We start from the raw sequence: 17,080 nt of genomic DNA, 5'->3' as shown, positions 1-17,080 counted from the left end.
GAGGACACCACTGACTTGGTCAAGTCAACGCTGTCCTGAACGGTCCCTTTGGTCAAGTTGATGATGTCACCCATTCGACTGGTCACAATATCTTTGGCACCAAATGCAACATCCTTAGCAGTATTCACTGTGGAAGCCACCACCAACTTGGTTAAGCCAACACTGTCCTGAACGGTTCCTTTGGTCAAGTTGACGATGTCCGTCACTCTGTGAGTCACGAGATCTGTGGCCCCAAATGCAGCATCTTTGGCAGTGTTGACTGTGGAATTCATCACTGACTTGGTCAAGTCAACACTGTCCTGAACGGTCCCTTTGGTCAAGTTGACGATGTCGGCCACTCTGTGGGTCACGAGATCTGTGGCCCCAAATGTGGCGTCTTTGGTGGTGTTAACTGTGGAATTCATCACTGACTTAGTCAAGTCAACACTGTCCTGAACGGTCCCTTTGGTCAAGTTGACAATGTCGCCCATTCGACTGGTCACAAGATCCGTGGCCCCAAATGCAGCCTCCCTGGCAGTGTTCATTGTGGAAGACGCCACTGACTTGGTCAAGCCGAGGGTGTCATGAACAGTCCCTTTGGTTAAGTTGACAACATCAGCCACTCTATGGGACATCAGATCCGTTGCCCCAAATGCAGCCTCCCTGGCAGAGTTCATTGTGGAAGACGCCACTGACTTGGTCAGGCCGACACTGTCACGCACAATGTCCTTGGTGATGTCTACAGCTTCTGCCACTCTGTGTGTTACGATATCTTTGGCTCCAAAAGCAGCATCTTTGGCTGTGTTGACCGTGGAAGAAACCACTGATTTCGTTAAGTTGCAGCTATCTTCATACAGCTAGAAGGTGTGGGGAGACCACAGAACATAACTCAAGCAGAAGATAGAAAAGGCTTCCTAGCCTAACGTCTTGCAGAACTGTCTGTGGGCCTTTGGAAACCAGGAGATCTGTGGATCAAGCACTGGCTGTGGCTCACTGAGACCCCAGGATGCTGATCAGAAGAAGGAACGGCAAGCTATTTCACAACCTAGAAGCCTCTTGGCCAGGGGAGACAGGAAATCCCACCGAAATCCCATTCTGGATTGCTGTTTTTATGGCCTGTAGCCCACCTGTGTGCTTGTTTTGGATGACTCTGGTTGGGTCTGATTCAGATATAGGTGTGCACTTAAGAAGCCCTGAGCATCTAGTTGGCTTTCCTATATCAAATCATTTAACTCGGGCAATAACGTTTGATAATAATAATAATAACAACATTCGATTTATATAGTGCCCTTCAGGACAACTTAATGCCCACTCAGAGCAGTTTACAAAGTATGCCATTATTATCCCCACAACACCCTGTGAGGTGGGTGGGGCTGAGAGAGCTCTGAGAGAGCTGTGACTGACCCAAGGAAACCCAGCTGGCTTCAAGTGGAGGAGTGGGGAATCAGAACCGGTTCTCCGGATTAGAGTCCTGCTGCTCTTGACCACTACACCAAACTAGCTCTCTTTAGGTTTGTTACTAGGTATAATACCCAAGTAATACTATCAAAGAATCTCTGCTTCCATTCTAAGTCTTTATTATTACAACATAATTATTTAGCATTCTTAATACCAGCTCAATCAATAGAGAAATCATACCATCCATCATAACAACTACAAAGACAATTTAAGGAGAGCGATTACACGAGTCCCAAAAAGTTATCTTATCCAAAGATAAGAAGTCACAGGCAGGATCCCCTCCTAGGAAGAAGCTCCCTCTCAGTTCAGCGTGTCATATTTATAGGGTCTCAGAACCTTCTCCTCACAATGGCTGTCCCACTTTAAAGGGGCACTCCTTGGCTAACTTACCATCTCAGAACTCCAAACAGCAAACAAGGTTATTCGTATTTGAAACATCTTAAAATATATAAAAACAGTTCATTCTTGCTGCCTATCTTAACAAAGGCCATGCAAAATTAGTGATTCTCAGCATTCTCATACATATGAACAGGGCTTTTTTTCAGCTGGAACGTGGTGGAACGGAGTTCCGGAACCTCTTGAAAATGGTCACATGGCTGGTGGCCCCGCCCTCTGATCTCCAGACAGAGGGGAGTTGAGATTGCCCTCCGCGCCATGGCACGGAGGGCCATCTAAACTCCCCTCTGTCTGGAGATCAGAGGGCGGGGCCACCAGCCATGTGACCATTTTCTCCGAGGGCAACCCACTGAGTTCCACCACCTCTTTTCCCAGAAAAACCCCCTACATAGGAATATCTTTTGGCCCTCCACCAATACATCCATCCTTGAATTCTGTTTCTGACTTTTGTGAAGTTAGACATTCCTGCCATTCTCATGTACCTTGGCCTTAGTACATTGTATATGCTCGTCCAATCTATATATGGCCATACACGCTTCATACCAGTCTCCAAGGTTTTCTGTTCTAGGCCTCGAAACTCCCTTTGTGGCCTGTCTGCTTGTGGGGCTAGGATGGCCAGAAACTCCTATACTTCTCACTATATCCATGACGGGCTCTTTTATTACTACTGGCTTAAGACATCGGCTGGCGTTGCTTTATTTTACATTGCTTTGGGGGCTCTTTGTAGTGGTGGCCTTACTGCAAGTTTTATTGCTGATTTTATTGTTGATGGAGTTTACATTTTGTGTTTTTTAAAAAATGATTTTATTGTTGAATTGTTTTAATCTGATAGCTACCTCGAGCAAGTCCTGGCAGATGAAGCCCTTAATTTTCCTTATATACATACTTTTAAAAAAAACACAAATAAGTAAAGGGCAGCACCTTCTGTGAAGTTCTGTAGTCTTCTGGGAAACCCGTTGCCCAGGCAGGCCACTGAGACGTTGCTCCAGCTAGCCTTGAAACCTGACCTTATCTACACGTAGCACGCCTCCCCATTTAATAGCATTTTATCTTCAAAATCAAGAAAGGAAGGTTTAAACAGGCATAAGTGTAATATTGAGCCTAGATCTTATGAGACCTGCTTTGTACTGAGCCGGTGTGGCGTAGCAGTCAGCGTGCTTGACTAGGACTCAGCAGGCCAGAATTCAAAGCCTGAATCATCTCTGGAAAACCAAGAGTCAGAGACTCTTTCTCAGTTCAGCCTACCCCATAGGGTTGTTGTGAGGACAAAGGGGAGCATGTATACTGTCCTGTGCTCCTTAGAGGCTGGCTAGAGAAGATACAGTTACCTGGGTGGGTTGCTGGTGGAGGCAGGGTAGAGTCTCCTCTATTCTGTCAAGCCCCTGGTTCACAAAATTGTTCACTGCTGAAACTAGGCAAAAATAGACATTCACGTTTTAAAACTCCCAGCTTTGGACCAGACCATTTTTATCTATTTAACAGACCATTTAACAGACCATACTGTTTATCTAAATGCCAGGAATCTGGTTCCCATTTGGGGTACAGCGCATTTATCCTGAACAGTCCCTTTGGGGAAGCCAAGTTTGCTCCACAGCGCCAATGGCAAGGACTGCAGCCACGCCTGAACAGAAATCAGGACCTGTAAAGGCGAGGAATAGTTCCGGCGTTATTATTCTGCCTTGTTTGCAAAAACAGCCGTGCCTTGCAGGACTCACCAGGAGCGGTAAACAACTCATACTTAGTCCAGTGTATCACTTGCAAAGGAGCCGAGGTGGTGCAGCTCAGGTTCCGCTAGGTACGTTTCCAGGAGCCTAGAGGAGCCGAGCAGCCTCCCCTGTGCAGCTTTCTGGACACCTTAGTTGTAACAACGGTGCTTAGGAAGCAGTAAGAGGGAAATGGCCTTAACATTGGGCGGCTGTTGTTTAAAGAGGTGGCAGGTCTAGGTCCCAGGTGTGGCATATGTATTTGCAGGGCTTTTTTTCAGCTGGACCGCAGTGGAACGGAGTTCCGGAACCTCTTGAAAATGGTCACATGGCCGGTGGCCCCGCCCCCTGATCTCCAGACAGAGGGGAGTTGAGATTGCCCTCCGCGCAGCCATGGAGGGCAATCTCCACTCCCCTCTGTCTGGAGATCAGGGGGCGGGGCCACCGGCCATGTGACCATTTTCTCCGAGGGCAACCCACTGAGTTCCACCACCTCTTTTCCCAGACAAAAAGCCCTGCATATTGGACTTAGCCATGAAGGCTAGAAAGTTGTTCAACCCTCCAGAAGATTGGTTCTGTCTGATAAACAGGATAAAAATGTAATAAGCTCATCCCACCCTCCAAAATGTAATGGCAGGAAACCCAAAGTGGAGAGAACTGAAACATTATGCAACTTAGCACACGGGTGTGGTATGCGAAGGTGCTGAGAACCTTCAGTGTTCCAAGCAAGAGTTCTCCCCCCCCCAACCCAGTAGGTGACCTTGGTACTCACTGCGGGGCACGACATGGTTGAGAATCGGCTGTGTGCCCCCTACGACGATCCCTACTGCCACGGCAGTAACTGTCTCCACCACGTTGGCAGCCTTGCTGAAATATGGATGGGTTTCTTTGGCATGGCTATACCAGGAGGCACAGAGGTTGTACAGAGCACTGACCAAAGGGAGGCTGGCCACTCGGCTCAGGACATTCTGGAGGAGGGAGACGCAGGGAGCATTAAGAGGCAAGCCAACAGCCTCCTGCCTCGGCACTCAGCACAGGTCCTGCTGCTGGTAGCATTTCCCCCTCCCTCTTCCCCTCTGCTTCTTCGCTGAAGGCTCAGGCTGCTCACTTAGCGGGAGTGTTTGGCATAAGTACGTACAGCGCCTAGCATACAGTCAGTGCTTCATTTCATTGTCTGTGTAGAATAGTGACGGGACTACTGCAATGCATCTGCCATAGGGCAGCCCATGAAGATGGGTCAGAGGCTTCGGCTGGCTCGAAATGTGTCTGCTCAGCTGCTAGCAAGCGTGACTTAGAGCAATCACACCTTGCCACTTTTGCTGCTTTTATAAGCTTTATACTGGCTGCTGTCATTTCCAAGCACAGTTCTGTTTGCTGGTGCTGGTCTTTAAAGGTGTACATGGCCCGAGACCAGGTTTCCTAAAAGATTACCTTTTCCCTGCCAGCTGGCTGGGATCACCATCAGCCACCTGCTCTGTACACCCCCATATTCCAAGACTAGGTGGATGAGGCCAAGGACAGGGCCTTCCTCGTGGTGGTGCCTTTGCTCTGGAACTCCCTCCCTCCCCACAGAGGCTTGCCTAGTGCTCAGCCATTAACCATCTTGGTGCTGGCAAAAGTCATTTCCATTCTCTCAACCTTTTTTGATGTCCTTCAGGTTGTTGGTTCTCCTTGTTAATGATTTTAAACACTGGAATTCCAAGGTTTATTTCATGCTGTTTTTAAGATATTTATGATTTGCGCCTGCTGTCTTTCAAGTGTTTTAAGGTGGCTGTTTTCATAGTTGCTCCTCTTTTGGATTGAATGTCCTTATTGGTTTTGCAGCAAATTGTTACTTTATCATTTATACTGCAAGCTGCTCAGACTGCAGCAGTCTTAGCCAAGGGGCAACTGGGGCAGTAGAGAGAGGAGAGATAAAAGTATTTTGAAGAAAATCAAGCAAATGGAAGTGGCTGGTGGTGGAGGGCATGTACTCACTGCAGCGTTATGCAAAAACATGAAACCATTATGCAAATAACGCACATTTACATGTACTGCACATGCTGCTGATCTTGGGGCGCAACAAAGACATACCTTAGTCCTGCTGCATGTTGTTACTTGCCAGCTTCTGAGGTTTTTTTTAAAATGCACATTTACTTTATTATATTTTTATCCCAATGTGCTGCCCAAAATTGGATCTCAAGTGACTTCCAGGAATAAAATACAAATAACGAACAGATACAAATGACACGAAAAATCCAAAGAAACCCTGGTCTTGCTTTTTGTTCTTCCTCTGATGGCAGCCGGATTTCACCGTGGAATGCCCACATACTTTCAGACTTATTATTAACAAAAGGGTCTTAGGAAATATGCTTCCCTGGCATATTTCAAAGGAGCACGTGTCCTCTGTCTCCGGTGGGTGGGTCCCCTTATCTCCCACTCAGCATCCCTTACTTCGAGCCAAAACACACGTTAAGAAATACCTAGGTTCAGCACGTGTTCTCTTACCTCAAGGTTTGTCGGGATCTGTAGGCGTCCTGGAAGCTTAAAGTTTAGCATTTACAGAGCAGCAGGGAGGGAAATACAGGCGCCTGTATTTCCCTTCCCCTTCCTGCTGCTCTGTAAATGCTAAACTTTAAGCTTCCAGGACGCCTACAGATCCAAGCAAACCTTGAGGTAAGAGAACAAGTTTAGCATTTGTTCTATGTAGCAGATACATAGTAACTTATTTCCAGTAAGGTGATTGGTCTTTATTATACAGATATGATTGGCCGCTGCCAGCATGAAACAACAAATAGTAACAAAGGCTTCAGGAGCCTGAGCTCAGCCTGACCCTATGCCAATACATAACATATGGGTTGACCTACCTCATTCATTAGAGCTTCAAGACTATCTCCCTTGTCACTGGTGGCTGCGTCTGTAATGAGAAAGGGGAGGGGGCAGAGTTTGGGAAGCTGGTTAATATCTGTAGAGGGGATCAGGGCTTTTTTTCAGCGGGAACGCAGTGGAACGGAGTTCCGGAACCTCTTGAAAATGGTCACGTGGCCGGTGGCCCCGCCCCCTGATCTCCAGACAGAGGGGAGTTGAGATTGCCCTCCGCGCCGCATGGTGCGGAGGGCAGTCTAAACTCCCCTCTGTCTGGAGAGCAGGGGGCGGGGCCACCAGCCATGTGACCATCTTCTCCGAGGGCAACTCACTGAGTTCCACCACCTCTTTTCCCAGGAAAAAAGCCCTGGAGGGGATGTACTGTGGATCTGGCTCTTTGGCCCTTTCACAGTCGTTACCCACTCAACAAGCAAAGGACTCTTTAACCTCTTCTTCCCCAGTGTGTTCAGCAGGAGCGGTTTAGGCTGAGCCCTTCTTATGTTAAGCACTTAGCAACAAATTTCTTTGCACAGGCCCATGATCAGCTAACATGTATAAGCTAGGGAGGCCAGTGTGTATAAGCCAAACTAAAGATCTCCCCGAGTTACAAACATTTCTGTACAGGGCTCTTTCATCAGTTCTAGCCCCATAGTACATCGATTTCTCTCCAGAGTCCTGCACACGCAGTCAAAATACCCCGATTCAGTCTCCAAACTGCTTCCCAGGGTTTTTTTATGTTCTGCACAGAAAAAGTCTTTACCTGCTGCAGAATCTATCTTTCCCTGGGCCGATTCCAGACGACTAACCTGAAGGCGCTGCATGCCGCCATGTTCCGGATTGCGACGGGGAAAACGCGAAATATCACGTTTTGTTGCGCCAAACTCGCGCAAGAAAACACGATATTTCGCATTTTCCCCATCGTGATCCGGAACATGGTGGCATGCAGCGCCTTCAGGTTAGTCGTCTGGAATCGGCCCTGGTTTTCCTGTAGTTTTTCCTCTTGTCCACATACCCTGATCTTTTTTTCAGCCAAGTCAAACCAGGGGTTTTTTGACGCGCAGAATGCTTTCCTCCGTGTGAGGCCTGGCCCTGCCTTTTGCCCTCCTCTTTATTCCCCTACAGCCTGATTGGTTAAACAGCAACCAATCCAGTTTTTGCCCCTGAACTTAAACAAAAATTAAATAGCAACCTTGCAACGTTGCTGCCTTAAAGAGAACCTTGCAGCTCTGGTGGAGTTGGGGGGGTGGGGGGTGGGACTCTGCAGAGCCATGGCTCCCACTTGCTCTTTTAAAGTTTTTACCTGTGCTTTTTAGTCCATTCTTTTAAAATTTAATTTAATTTATTAGATTTATATTACACCCTTCCCACGCCAGCAGGCTCAGGGCTGATCACAGTTTGCACGCACATTTAATATTACATCAGATGATTCATACAGTTTAAAGCTATAAATTATAAAACATCCAAAAATTAAAACAGACAGACAGACAGACAGAGTGGCACAATAAAGTAACTATACATACCCTTTAGTCAGCACCAGAGCATTAGGGAATATTCAACAGATAGAGGATGTTAACAGTGGGGAGGGCACCACCCATGCTTAACCAGACAGGGGGGCTCTGCCTAGCATCAACCATAGGCCTGGCGGAACAGCTCCATCTTACAGGCCCTGCGGAAGGATAACAAGTCCTGCCAGGCCCTGGTCTCATTAGACAGAGCGTTCCACCAGGCTGGGGCCAGGACCGAGAAAGCCCTGGCCCTGGTCGATGCCAGACGGGCCTCCCTGGGGCCAGGGGCCTTCAGCAGATGTTTGCCATTAGAGCGAAGAGTCCTCTGGGGTTCATATGGGGAGAGGCGGTCCCACAGATACGCCAGTCCCAGTCCGCCTAGGGCTTTATAGGTTAATACCAAAACCTTGAACCTGATTCGGTACTCCACCGGTAACCAGTGCAGCTGGTGCAATACCGGCGTTATGTGCGCACACCTTGGTGTTCTGGTGATGACCCGCGCCGCTGCATTCTGTAGCAGCTGTAACCGCCGGGTCAGGTTCAGGGGAAGCCCAGTGTCGAGCGCGTTACAGTAGTCTGACCTAGAGGTGGCCATTGCCTGGACCACTGTAGTCAAGTCGCATTTAAATAATAATAAAAAACAGCAATATTGCTATGTTGCAACATTGGTGCCATTAAAAAAGACAAAAAATCTTGTAAGTTTCCTCATCGATCAGCTAACAAACCTGAGGCGTTTGTAAGGCCCACAGCAGAAATGGGGCATTTTTCCAGTGCAGAAATATAAAACAGGCCCCACTGCAGTTCAGCTCCCTCAAAGTGTAGAGTTAAAGAACTGAAGCAGTGTGTGTGTGTGTGGGGGGGGGTCAGAATGGATGGATAAAGCAGGTCTGATCCTTATGGGTTGAGTATACAGAAAACTCGACGTCAAGTTCACCATCAGAAGAGGCCAACTAATCTTCAGGCAACAGATCTCAGTTCCCCTGGAGGAAATAGCAGCTTTGGAAGATACTCAGTGGAATCATATCCCTCCGGAGCACCCTCCCCTCCCCAAATTTTGCCTTCCCAGGCTCCAGTCCCAAATCTCAGGAACTTCCTAAGGCGGAGCTGGAAACTCTAGTTTAAGCCAAAAACTCAAAGCCTCTTTTGCTGATGCCTATGAGAAGAAGTGTGGATAAAGAGCTATTGCGGCCTGACCCATCTCATCTTACATGGGAGAAAAAATGGCCAAGTTTCTTGACAGAGTTCTGAGGGGCGCATGGCTATTTGCCACCGAGGGTCACCTGGTGAGCCAGGGAGGAAGCCCTTGGTTGAGGGGGTGGGTGGGGGATAGTCTCTTTTGGCCGCTCACAGTTTATCCCTAGTGTAGGTCCCTTGGAAACTTTTGAATCAGGATTTCTGTGCAAGAGTTTTGCACAGAAATCTATAATTTTCCATCTCAGATCCTGGGATGTGTGAATTAATATTTATTTATGAATTGACCTCATTTCAGTCCGTTCGAGGCTCACCAGATAGCATAACAGTAACAGCAACAACAACTATAATAATAAAATGATTATAATGGAAGCAGGCACAAAATAACCGGAACCATCTCCAAGATCTGAGGTTAAGAGACAGCAACCCTTTCCTGATTTAAGGGCTGGACCAGGCCGTAAGAGCTGGACCCGAAAAACCTGCTTTTCCCCTCTTTTAGTTTTGCTTTAATTTTGTAATGTCTAGCTTGGTGAAGAGTTCTGGTGAACTCGAAAGCTTGCGTAATTTTTTTTTGGTCCTTTCAGTTGGCCCTACTAAAAGGCATTACACTGAATGTGGGTTCTCCCCTCCAGTTCCTCTAGCTCGGCATTCTGTTCAGCTCTCCAGCCCCACCCCTCAAGATCACACAACTCGGCCATCAGTTTATTTTGTTATCCTGGGGGGGAGGCAGGCTATAAATATTTTAATAAATAATGTATTTCTAGTGTTCTAGGGTTTAAAGATAATTCTGCCTCTGTACAAGGAGGTTCCCTTTAGCAAATATGGATATGGAGAGAACAGTTCTCCTCTTTCATGAATGTTCCTAGTTGTTTCTGGAAGCTGCATAAGGCAGAGTCCATCTTCTTAGCTGCTGACTCTGGAAAATCCACCAGCCTCTGCTTTGTATCTAATGAACTGATCATAGCAGGAGTTGCCCACACTGCCAGCGGGAGCTTGTTTGGCAACTGGGTTGCATCCCACACATTTTGTGTCATAAGGTCTAAATGCACCCATTTGTTTTAACAGCACTAATCCAATTTTGTTCCACCGGTACTACTGCTTATTCATCTCCCCCACACTCCAGATACTGAAATACCTGGCAGGGCATCTCCCAGAAAAGCCAGTCCGCTGCTCAGAGCATCTTTGTAGGCAAAGGTGGAAGGCAGCCACTAGGGTCAGGGGCTGCTCTGCCGTGGGGGTGGCAGACCCAGAATAATGGGCCTCCATGAGAAGACAGAGAGCCCTTTCACTTCCAGGCAGTGCACAGTGCTATTGAGAGGAGAGTTTAGGTGGGTGGTCTGTAGTTGAACAGCCGGATTGGAGTCCAAAGGGCACCTTAGAGACAAGCAAGGTTTTCAGGGTCTGGGCTTTCGAGAGTCAGAGCTCCCTTCCTCAGACATTCTGAAAATCTTGTTGGTCTCTTAGGTGCCACTGGACTCCAATCCGGCTGTTCTACTGCGAGGCTCAGAGGAGAGTGTGGAAACCCCCTTCTTAGCTTGAAGCCGTGGCATACTGGTGGAGCATACAGCCAGTCCCAGGTGTCATGCCCGCCATCTCTTCTTTCTTGCATTTAATAATTACTAATTATATTAATAATAAACATAATTATTAATAAACAGGAGACTTTTAGCAGCATAACGGCTAATAAGATTTTATTTGAGTAGAAGTTTTTGTAGATTATAGCCCTATGGAATAAAATGTCAGTTTTCAAAGTGCTACAAGACTCCTGTGTGGGCTTTTTGCTACCCCCCTGTGGAATTATAATTCTTAATATATCTGTTATTCAGCAGTAACTAAAATGTTTTAGAATCGATAGTATTATGAATTGTTCCTTACCCATTTTATAAAACTAATGTAGGCAATTCATAACACCAGCTCTCATAGACAGCGGGTTTGGATCCAGTGATGTGTGAACAGAAACGAAAACGTACTAGGCATAGTTGTGTTTGCACAAGCAGTATCACTAGGGCTGTGGCAACACAATGTGCTTTCATCTAATTTTTGATGAAATAAAAATATGCATATGGAGCAATGGAATGTCCAACCAAAAGTTGGCATGATTCCTGTAATTTGGTTTTGAAATTGTGTTGGAAGGAATACCTCGCGCTACGTATTGGGCACATGGAAAAGGTAATGGAGATGGAGAAGTTTTCACATTGCAAGCTAAAAGCAAGAAATAATTTCATGAATCCATGCACCCAAGGACTGTTGCTCATGTTAAAAATTTTCTGTGGGATCCAACGAGGATGATATTTTTAATCTCAGGGATTATCATCACCGCTTCAGAAGAAACATCTTATGGATCTGTATTTTATGTGTGTTTATAGCTCACTGACTACTTGTTATTATGCTGGACTAACAAAAGTTTTTTTTTAAGTTGTTACATAAAGAATAATCAGGGCTTTTTTTCAGCTGGAATGTGGTGGAACAGCGTTCTAGCACCTCTTGAAAATGGTCACATGGCCAGTGGCCCCACCCTAACTCCCCTCTGTCTGGAGATCAGGAGGCGGAGCCACCGGCCATGTGACCCTTTTCGCCAAGGGCAATTTAAACTTTTAAAAACTCCCCCCCCTTGTTCTAGCTGACCCAAAGTAACGTCATTGTGCAGTCCTGAGTTCCACCACTGAGTTCCACCGCCTCTTTTCCCAGAAAACAAGCCCTGAGAATAATTATTTATTTTAATTAAAAAACACACACAAAGCTAGCATTGCAAGCCAGTGTGGTGCAGTGATTAAAGCTGTGGCTGAAGATCTGGGTTCAAATCCCTGCTCCAACATAAAGCTGTCTGGGTGACTTTTGGCCAGTCCCTGTTGCCCAGTCGAACCCACCTGATAAGGCAGTTGTGAGAATAAAACAGAGGAAGAGAGAACACGAGAGAAGAGTCTACACTTAGGCTTCGATCACTTACCCTGTGTATTTGATGAAGGAAACCAAGGCCCATAATGTGTTGCAAGGTAGAGCAGGGCTGGGCAGACCTCGCCTACGTATCTTGGAGAGTCACCGCCAGTCCAGCTCAATAACCATTGCACCACATTGTCCCTGCTCTATGTATGGAAATGTGTGGTTCTTACCCTCCCTGGGCAACTCTCACCTTCTCTTTGGTCTCTGCCTCCCCATTTGACATTTGGCAACCACGGCTCTGCAAGAGGCCTCCTTCTTGTGTAACTCAACCACATGATGAGATTTTGTCGTCAGCATGGGAAAGGTGGGTGGATGGAAAGTGCCAGGTGGAGGCAGGCGGGCCCTGCCTGCGCAACGTCTGACCCATGGCAGTGTCTGGGCACCCCACCCATGCCACAGTCTCACTGTGCTCCGGTTTATAGAATGGCCAAAAAGAGCGAGAATGGGCGATTAGATCTCATTCTGCTGGTCAGGTAAAGTGATGATGAAGACGGCCATCCCAGCGCTTTGCAGCACTCACAGCAAGGCTCAGTGATTGAGATCCCCCCAATTTACTCTGCCATAACTAGTCCAGTACTGATTTAAAAGTCAGGAAGGTGATGGTTTATTTGGTTAATGATATATTTTCTCCACAATAGCAGTACTCCAAAGGGGCAAAAGCATCTGCCGTGTGTGAAATTGCTGGCTGCACACTCGCTGTGTGGCACATTAGCGTTCATTTGTGTGCATTGATCTGCATGCTCATGAGAAGACAGGCAGCTCTTCCCTTTCCCTTTCAGAGATTTGCTTTCTAGAGACCCCAGAGAGGGACCTAGAATTTGTAGAATGGCAGTGTGGTCATAGTGTAAGGCTAGGCTTTGGGAGGCCCGTGTTCAAATCCCCACTCTGCCATGAAGCTGGCTGGGTGGCCGCAGGCCGTCACTCTCTCTCAGCCTCACCTAACTGATAGGTGCAGAGGAGTTAGCCGTGTTAGTCTGTAGTAGCAAAAACAAAAAGAGCCCAGTAGCACCTTTAAGACTAACCAACTTTATTGTAGTATAAGCTTTCGAGAGCCACAGTTCTCTTCATCAGATGCATCATCTGACAAAGAGAGCTGTGGTTCTCGAAAGCTTATGCTGCAACAAAGTCGGTTAGTCTTAAAGGTGCTACTGGGCTCTTTTTGTTTTTGCTGATAGGGTTGTTGTGAGCCTAAAATGGAGGGAGAACACAGGCTGCCCTGAGCTCCTTGGAGGAAGTGGGGAATAAACACGGACTTCAGGGGTTGTTCTCTAGTGACCCATTTTGACAGCATTTTAAGAAGGCAAAGACAAACATGGCCACCCTGACTGACTGAGGGCAAGGGTCCGTCACCAGCACCGCCAGTGAGGCACACAAAAAAGGCATGGCTTTGGGGAGATGCGCCCCAGATTTGTGGGCATTCAGAAGGAAAAAAGAGGCCACCATGAATGGGTGAGAAGTTTTAGTCACACATTTATGTCTTGTGATTGTACTGCATTCTATTTTGCTTTACACTCGGTGTAAGCTATAGAAACAGAGGGCGGCTGGATGTTCAAAGAAACGCATGAATCTAAAACAGTAGTAGAGATGAAAGAAAGTTACAATGGAAATGTCATTGCATTTTTGATCAAAGAGTCACCCCCTCCCTCAAATGTTAGGCCCTGTTGAAAATTATTAAATGTATTGCCATCAGTATGCATGACATGTGATGAAGAAAGGCACACAAAGAACATTTTAACAGTGGAAGAGCCTGGCTGGATCAGAGATCAACGTGCTATCATGGTTCGGGCATCGAATCAGGACATAGAAGTTTGGGTGCAAATCCCTGCTCTCTCGTGAAGCTCGCTGAGTCACCTTGGACCGGTCGCTCTCTTTCAACCTAATTTACTTCACAGGGCTACTGGGAGAATAGAATGGTAAAGGGAATAATAACATAATAATAATAGTATTAGATTTATATACCGCCCTTCAGAATGACTTAACATCCACTCAAGAGGAAGACTATGTATACTCTGCTGAGCTTCTGGGAGGAAGACCAGAATAAAAAATATGATAGGCCTCTTCAATCACTTTGTCTCCAACAAATGGCCAGCCAGTTGGTCCAACGGGAAGCCCAGATGAACTTGTCTTCTTTGACTCCAGCACTGGTGCTAGAGATCCTGGACTCTGAACAGTGAGTTTTTAAGAAGTTGCTATAGCTAATAGGCCAATCCAGTAGTGGCCACCCAGTGGAAATCTCATGAGCAAAAGGCAAGAGCCCCCCCCCTTCTTTGCTGCCCACCTCTCAGCACCCAGAGGTAGACTGGCCCTGAACATGGTGGCCCCATTTAGCTATCCTGTCTACCTGGCGCTGATAGTCTATAAAGCCATCAAGTATCTCTTGTAGCAGCATAATTTAAATCATTTTCCCACTAGGAAACAAATGCTCTTTCCCCCTTTTCAACCCATATCTGTTGACAGCCTTGACCTGTGGCCTTCTGAGCAAGGTGGAAATTGATATTCACAGGTAGGCAGGCAGGTTTCTGGCCAGCTGAAAGGCAATTCTCAAGCATCTTCGTTTCATACTTTCAGTTCTTGGTTTGATAATTTTTAATTTGCATTTTAAAATTGTGCTTGCAATAACAATATTGTTCTGCTTGGAACTCTTACGGTTCAGTCTTAAGCAGATGTGAAGCTTTCTAGGTCCACTGAAGTCAGTGGGCTTAGACGAGTGTAAGCCTGCTCGGGAGGGCACCGTTCCGAAAACCCGAGGAAGTGTTAGGCTTCTAGCCTGAGTGGTCAGACATGTCCCTGTGATTGAGCCAAAGAGACTAACAAGAACAATGACAATGTTAACTTCCCCTAGATGAAAATACTTGGTTTGTTTAGCAGAACACCTGATGCTGAGCCTGAGACCAAAATATCAGATGGGTAAGAAAATGCGCAACGTCATTGTTGGGCACCCCTGGCACCTTTTTTGGAATATTTGAAGTCAATTGACAAAAATCAAACCAGTGTCCAAACCCTAATTTGGAGTCCTGAATTCAGCTGAGGAGTCCCAAGAAAGAGCCTCCTGAATGATCAAGAAGTCAATGAACCACCGGGCTGGCAGAGAATCTTCCCTGCACATCGGTGTTCTTTGTGTCCCGAGTCAAAGGACCAGCCGGCCACTTCCCTGCCTAAGAGAGCAAGACAGCCTGCAACAGCAGGAAGCAGGTTAGCAGTGCCTGAGGGCCAAGCTACACGTGACGAATGACACCTGACCGGCAAGTGAACAGACTCACGTGTGTTCCTCCCTGTAGTTGATCACGTAGTGATCGAGTGGAGCGCAAGTGAACAGGGAGGAATACATGCGTGAGTCTGTTCACTTGCCGTTCAAGTGTCATTCGTCACGTGTAGCTTGGCCCTGAGTCTCTGGTTTAAATCCTGCCTTTGTCACACAGTGGACAGGGCCTGCTTCAGGACACTTCCATCTGCAATGCCACTCTTAGGACTTTGTAATTTAAAAAAACCCAGTTTTTGCAGAAAGGGGGCTGCCTGATGAGGCCTGAGCACAATTTAAGAGGCAAAACACGCAGAGAGGGGTTGGGAGTCAGTTGACGGAACAGGAGGAAGACAGGTGTCTGGTCTGCTCAAGCACCTAAGAGCTTCTTGGAAGAGGAGATTGGGGTTGGGAAATATTTCCCAGTATTCTTCATGGTCCCTCAACTTGTGCAGATAGTAATGCTGTACAGGGTTTTCAACTACAGCTCTAAACACTGAATAACACAATGAAAACTCTTCTTCTTGTTCTTACTACCGTAAACAAGTTGAGTCATCTCTGTGTTCGCTCTGGAATCAGGAGGATAATGACAGCCTGCAATAATGGGAGTCGGCTGTAAAGATCGGAACGCAAAGATACCTTCCAAAGTCGTGGGTATCACCTGTCCTCCCACCTGGGGAGTTGTGCCAGGCAGCAATTCCAGAATGTGTGTGTCATTTTCTCTTCTGGCCCTATTTGGTTGTGGTACGCATTACTGTGTCCCACTTTTCCTTTCGGTGGGACTTTTGAGGATCACTTTAATTTTTGTTAGCATGCACACCTGTGTGTTAAATTGCCTAAAAATCCCAGCTCTCCCAACATAGGGTCGCTAGAAGTTAAATTTCTAAGTGTGGGCTGGGACTGGTTTGCAGACAAAATCTTCCTAGAGCTGCTTATGGTAATGATAATTAAATATTCAAAAAAGGCAGTGCCAGGCACTGTACATAAATGAAAATGAGACATAGTCCTTGATCTCAAGCTTACCAATGAAAAATGAACAAAACACCAGGGAATTGGAGGGGCAGGCAGAGGAGGGAGATCTGGTTGGCAAAGCCAGAACCGAACCGAACAGAACAAGGCATCAATTCCCAGCTAGGGTTGGCCTCTCCAGCTAGGATGCAGTGTTGCAATGCAGCATTGGGAATGCCAGCACATTGGCCCTTGCGTACACCTGGAGCAATTAAAACAGATCTACTTCTGATGTACCCCAAGACAAGTTCTGTAGACTTACCTTCACTCATCCTTCCCTTCCCTTTCTCCTTCTCCTCACAATCCTTCCTTGAGATCCAGAAGAACCTTCAGTGCAAATTTTACTTTGCCTACCTTCTAATATACGCAGCTGTCAAACATGTGATGGGAGGAAGCTTGGCCAAGAAGCCTCCAATCACAGAGCACTGCATGGGCGGCCTGTTGCAATCCTTAGGAATGGTAACCTGTCATTCCGTAGGCCTGGCTACCTGCCACACCGGGGATTATCTGCTACCTGGAACAAGGCGAGAGGGCTCCCACTGGTTACCAGCAGGGGGAGCCCATGCCCACACATAATAGGACCAGGAGCGGGTTTCAACCCAGAGTCTGACCAATGTCTGAGAACCAAGCTACAAGTGACGCCTGACACAGGTTGGACACTTGTCAGCTTCCCTCAAGTTTTGATGGGAAATGTAGGCGTCCTGCTTTTACAGCTTGGCTCTCCATTACAGCTGCAAGACCAGGCCCCCCAAATGAGCAAATATACTCAGGCATGCTTGGTTGTCAAGAGTGAGGGTTATTATTATTTATAATAATGA

At 46.9% G+C, this 17,080-nt stretch overlaps 2 protein-coding genes across 2 annotated transcripts in view; one reads left to right on the top strand and one right to left on the bottom strand.

Moving 5' to 3' along the window:
* The window catches only part of LOC129330871 (E3 ubiquitin-protein ligase UHRF1-like), an 83,038-nt gene that overhangs the window by 7,985 nt on the left and 57,973 nt on the right, over window positions 1-17,080 (top strand). The window lies entirely within an intron of this gene.
* Window positions 3-16,616, bottom strand: LOC129329854 (perilipin-4-like; the record flags this gene model as incomplete). Its single annotated transcript, XM_054979562.1, has 5 exons — window positions 16,525-16,616; window positions 6,383-6,432; window positions 4,309-4,504; window positions 3,162-3,244; window positions 3-836 (listed from the first exon to the last, which is right to left on the bottom strand). Coding segments are annotated over exons 1-5 (1,173 nt in total), but the record flags the coding sequence as incomplete, so codon positions are not given.

The sequence above is a fragment of the Eublepharis macularius genome, chromosome 5 (genome assembly GCF_028583425.1).
Source record: "Eublepharis macularius isolate TG4126 chromosome 5, MPM_Emac_v1.0, whole genome shotgun sequence".
Classification (NCBI taxonomy): domain Eukaryota; kingdom Metazoa; phylum Chordata; class Lepidosauria; order Squamata; family Eublepharidae; genus Eublepharis; species Eublepharis macularius.
Note: the sequence above shows the minus strand (reverse complement) of the source record. Positions and strands in the feature narration are given on the sequence as shown.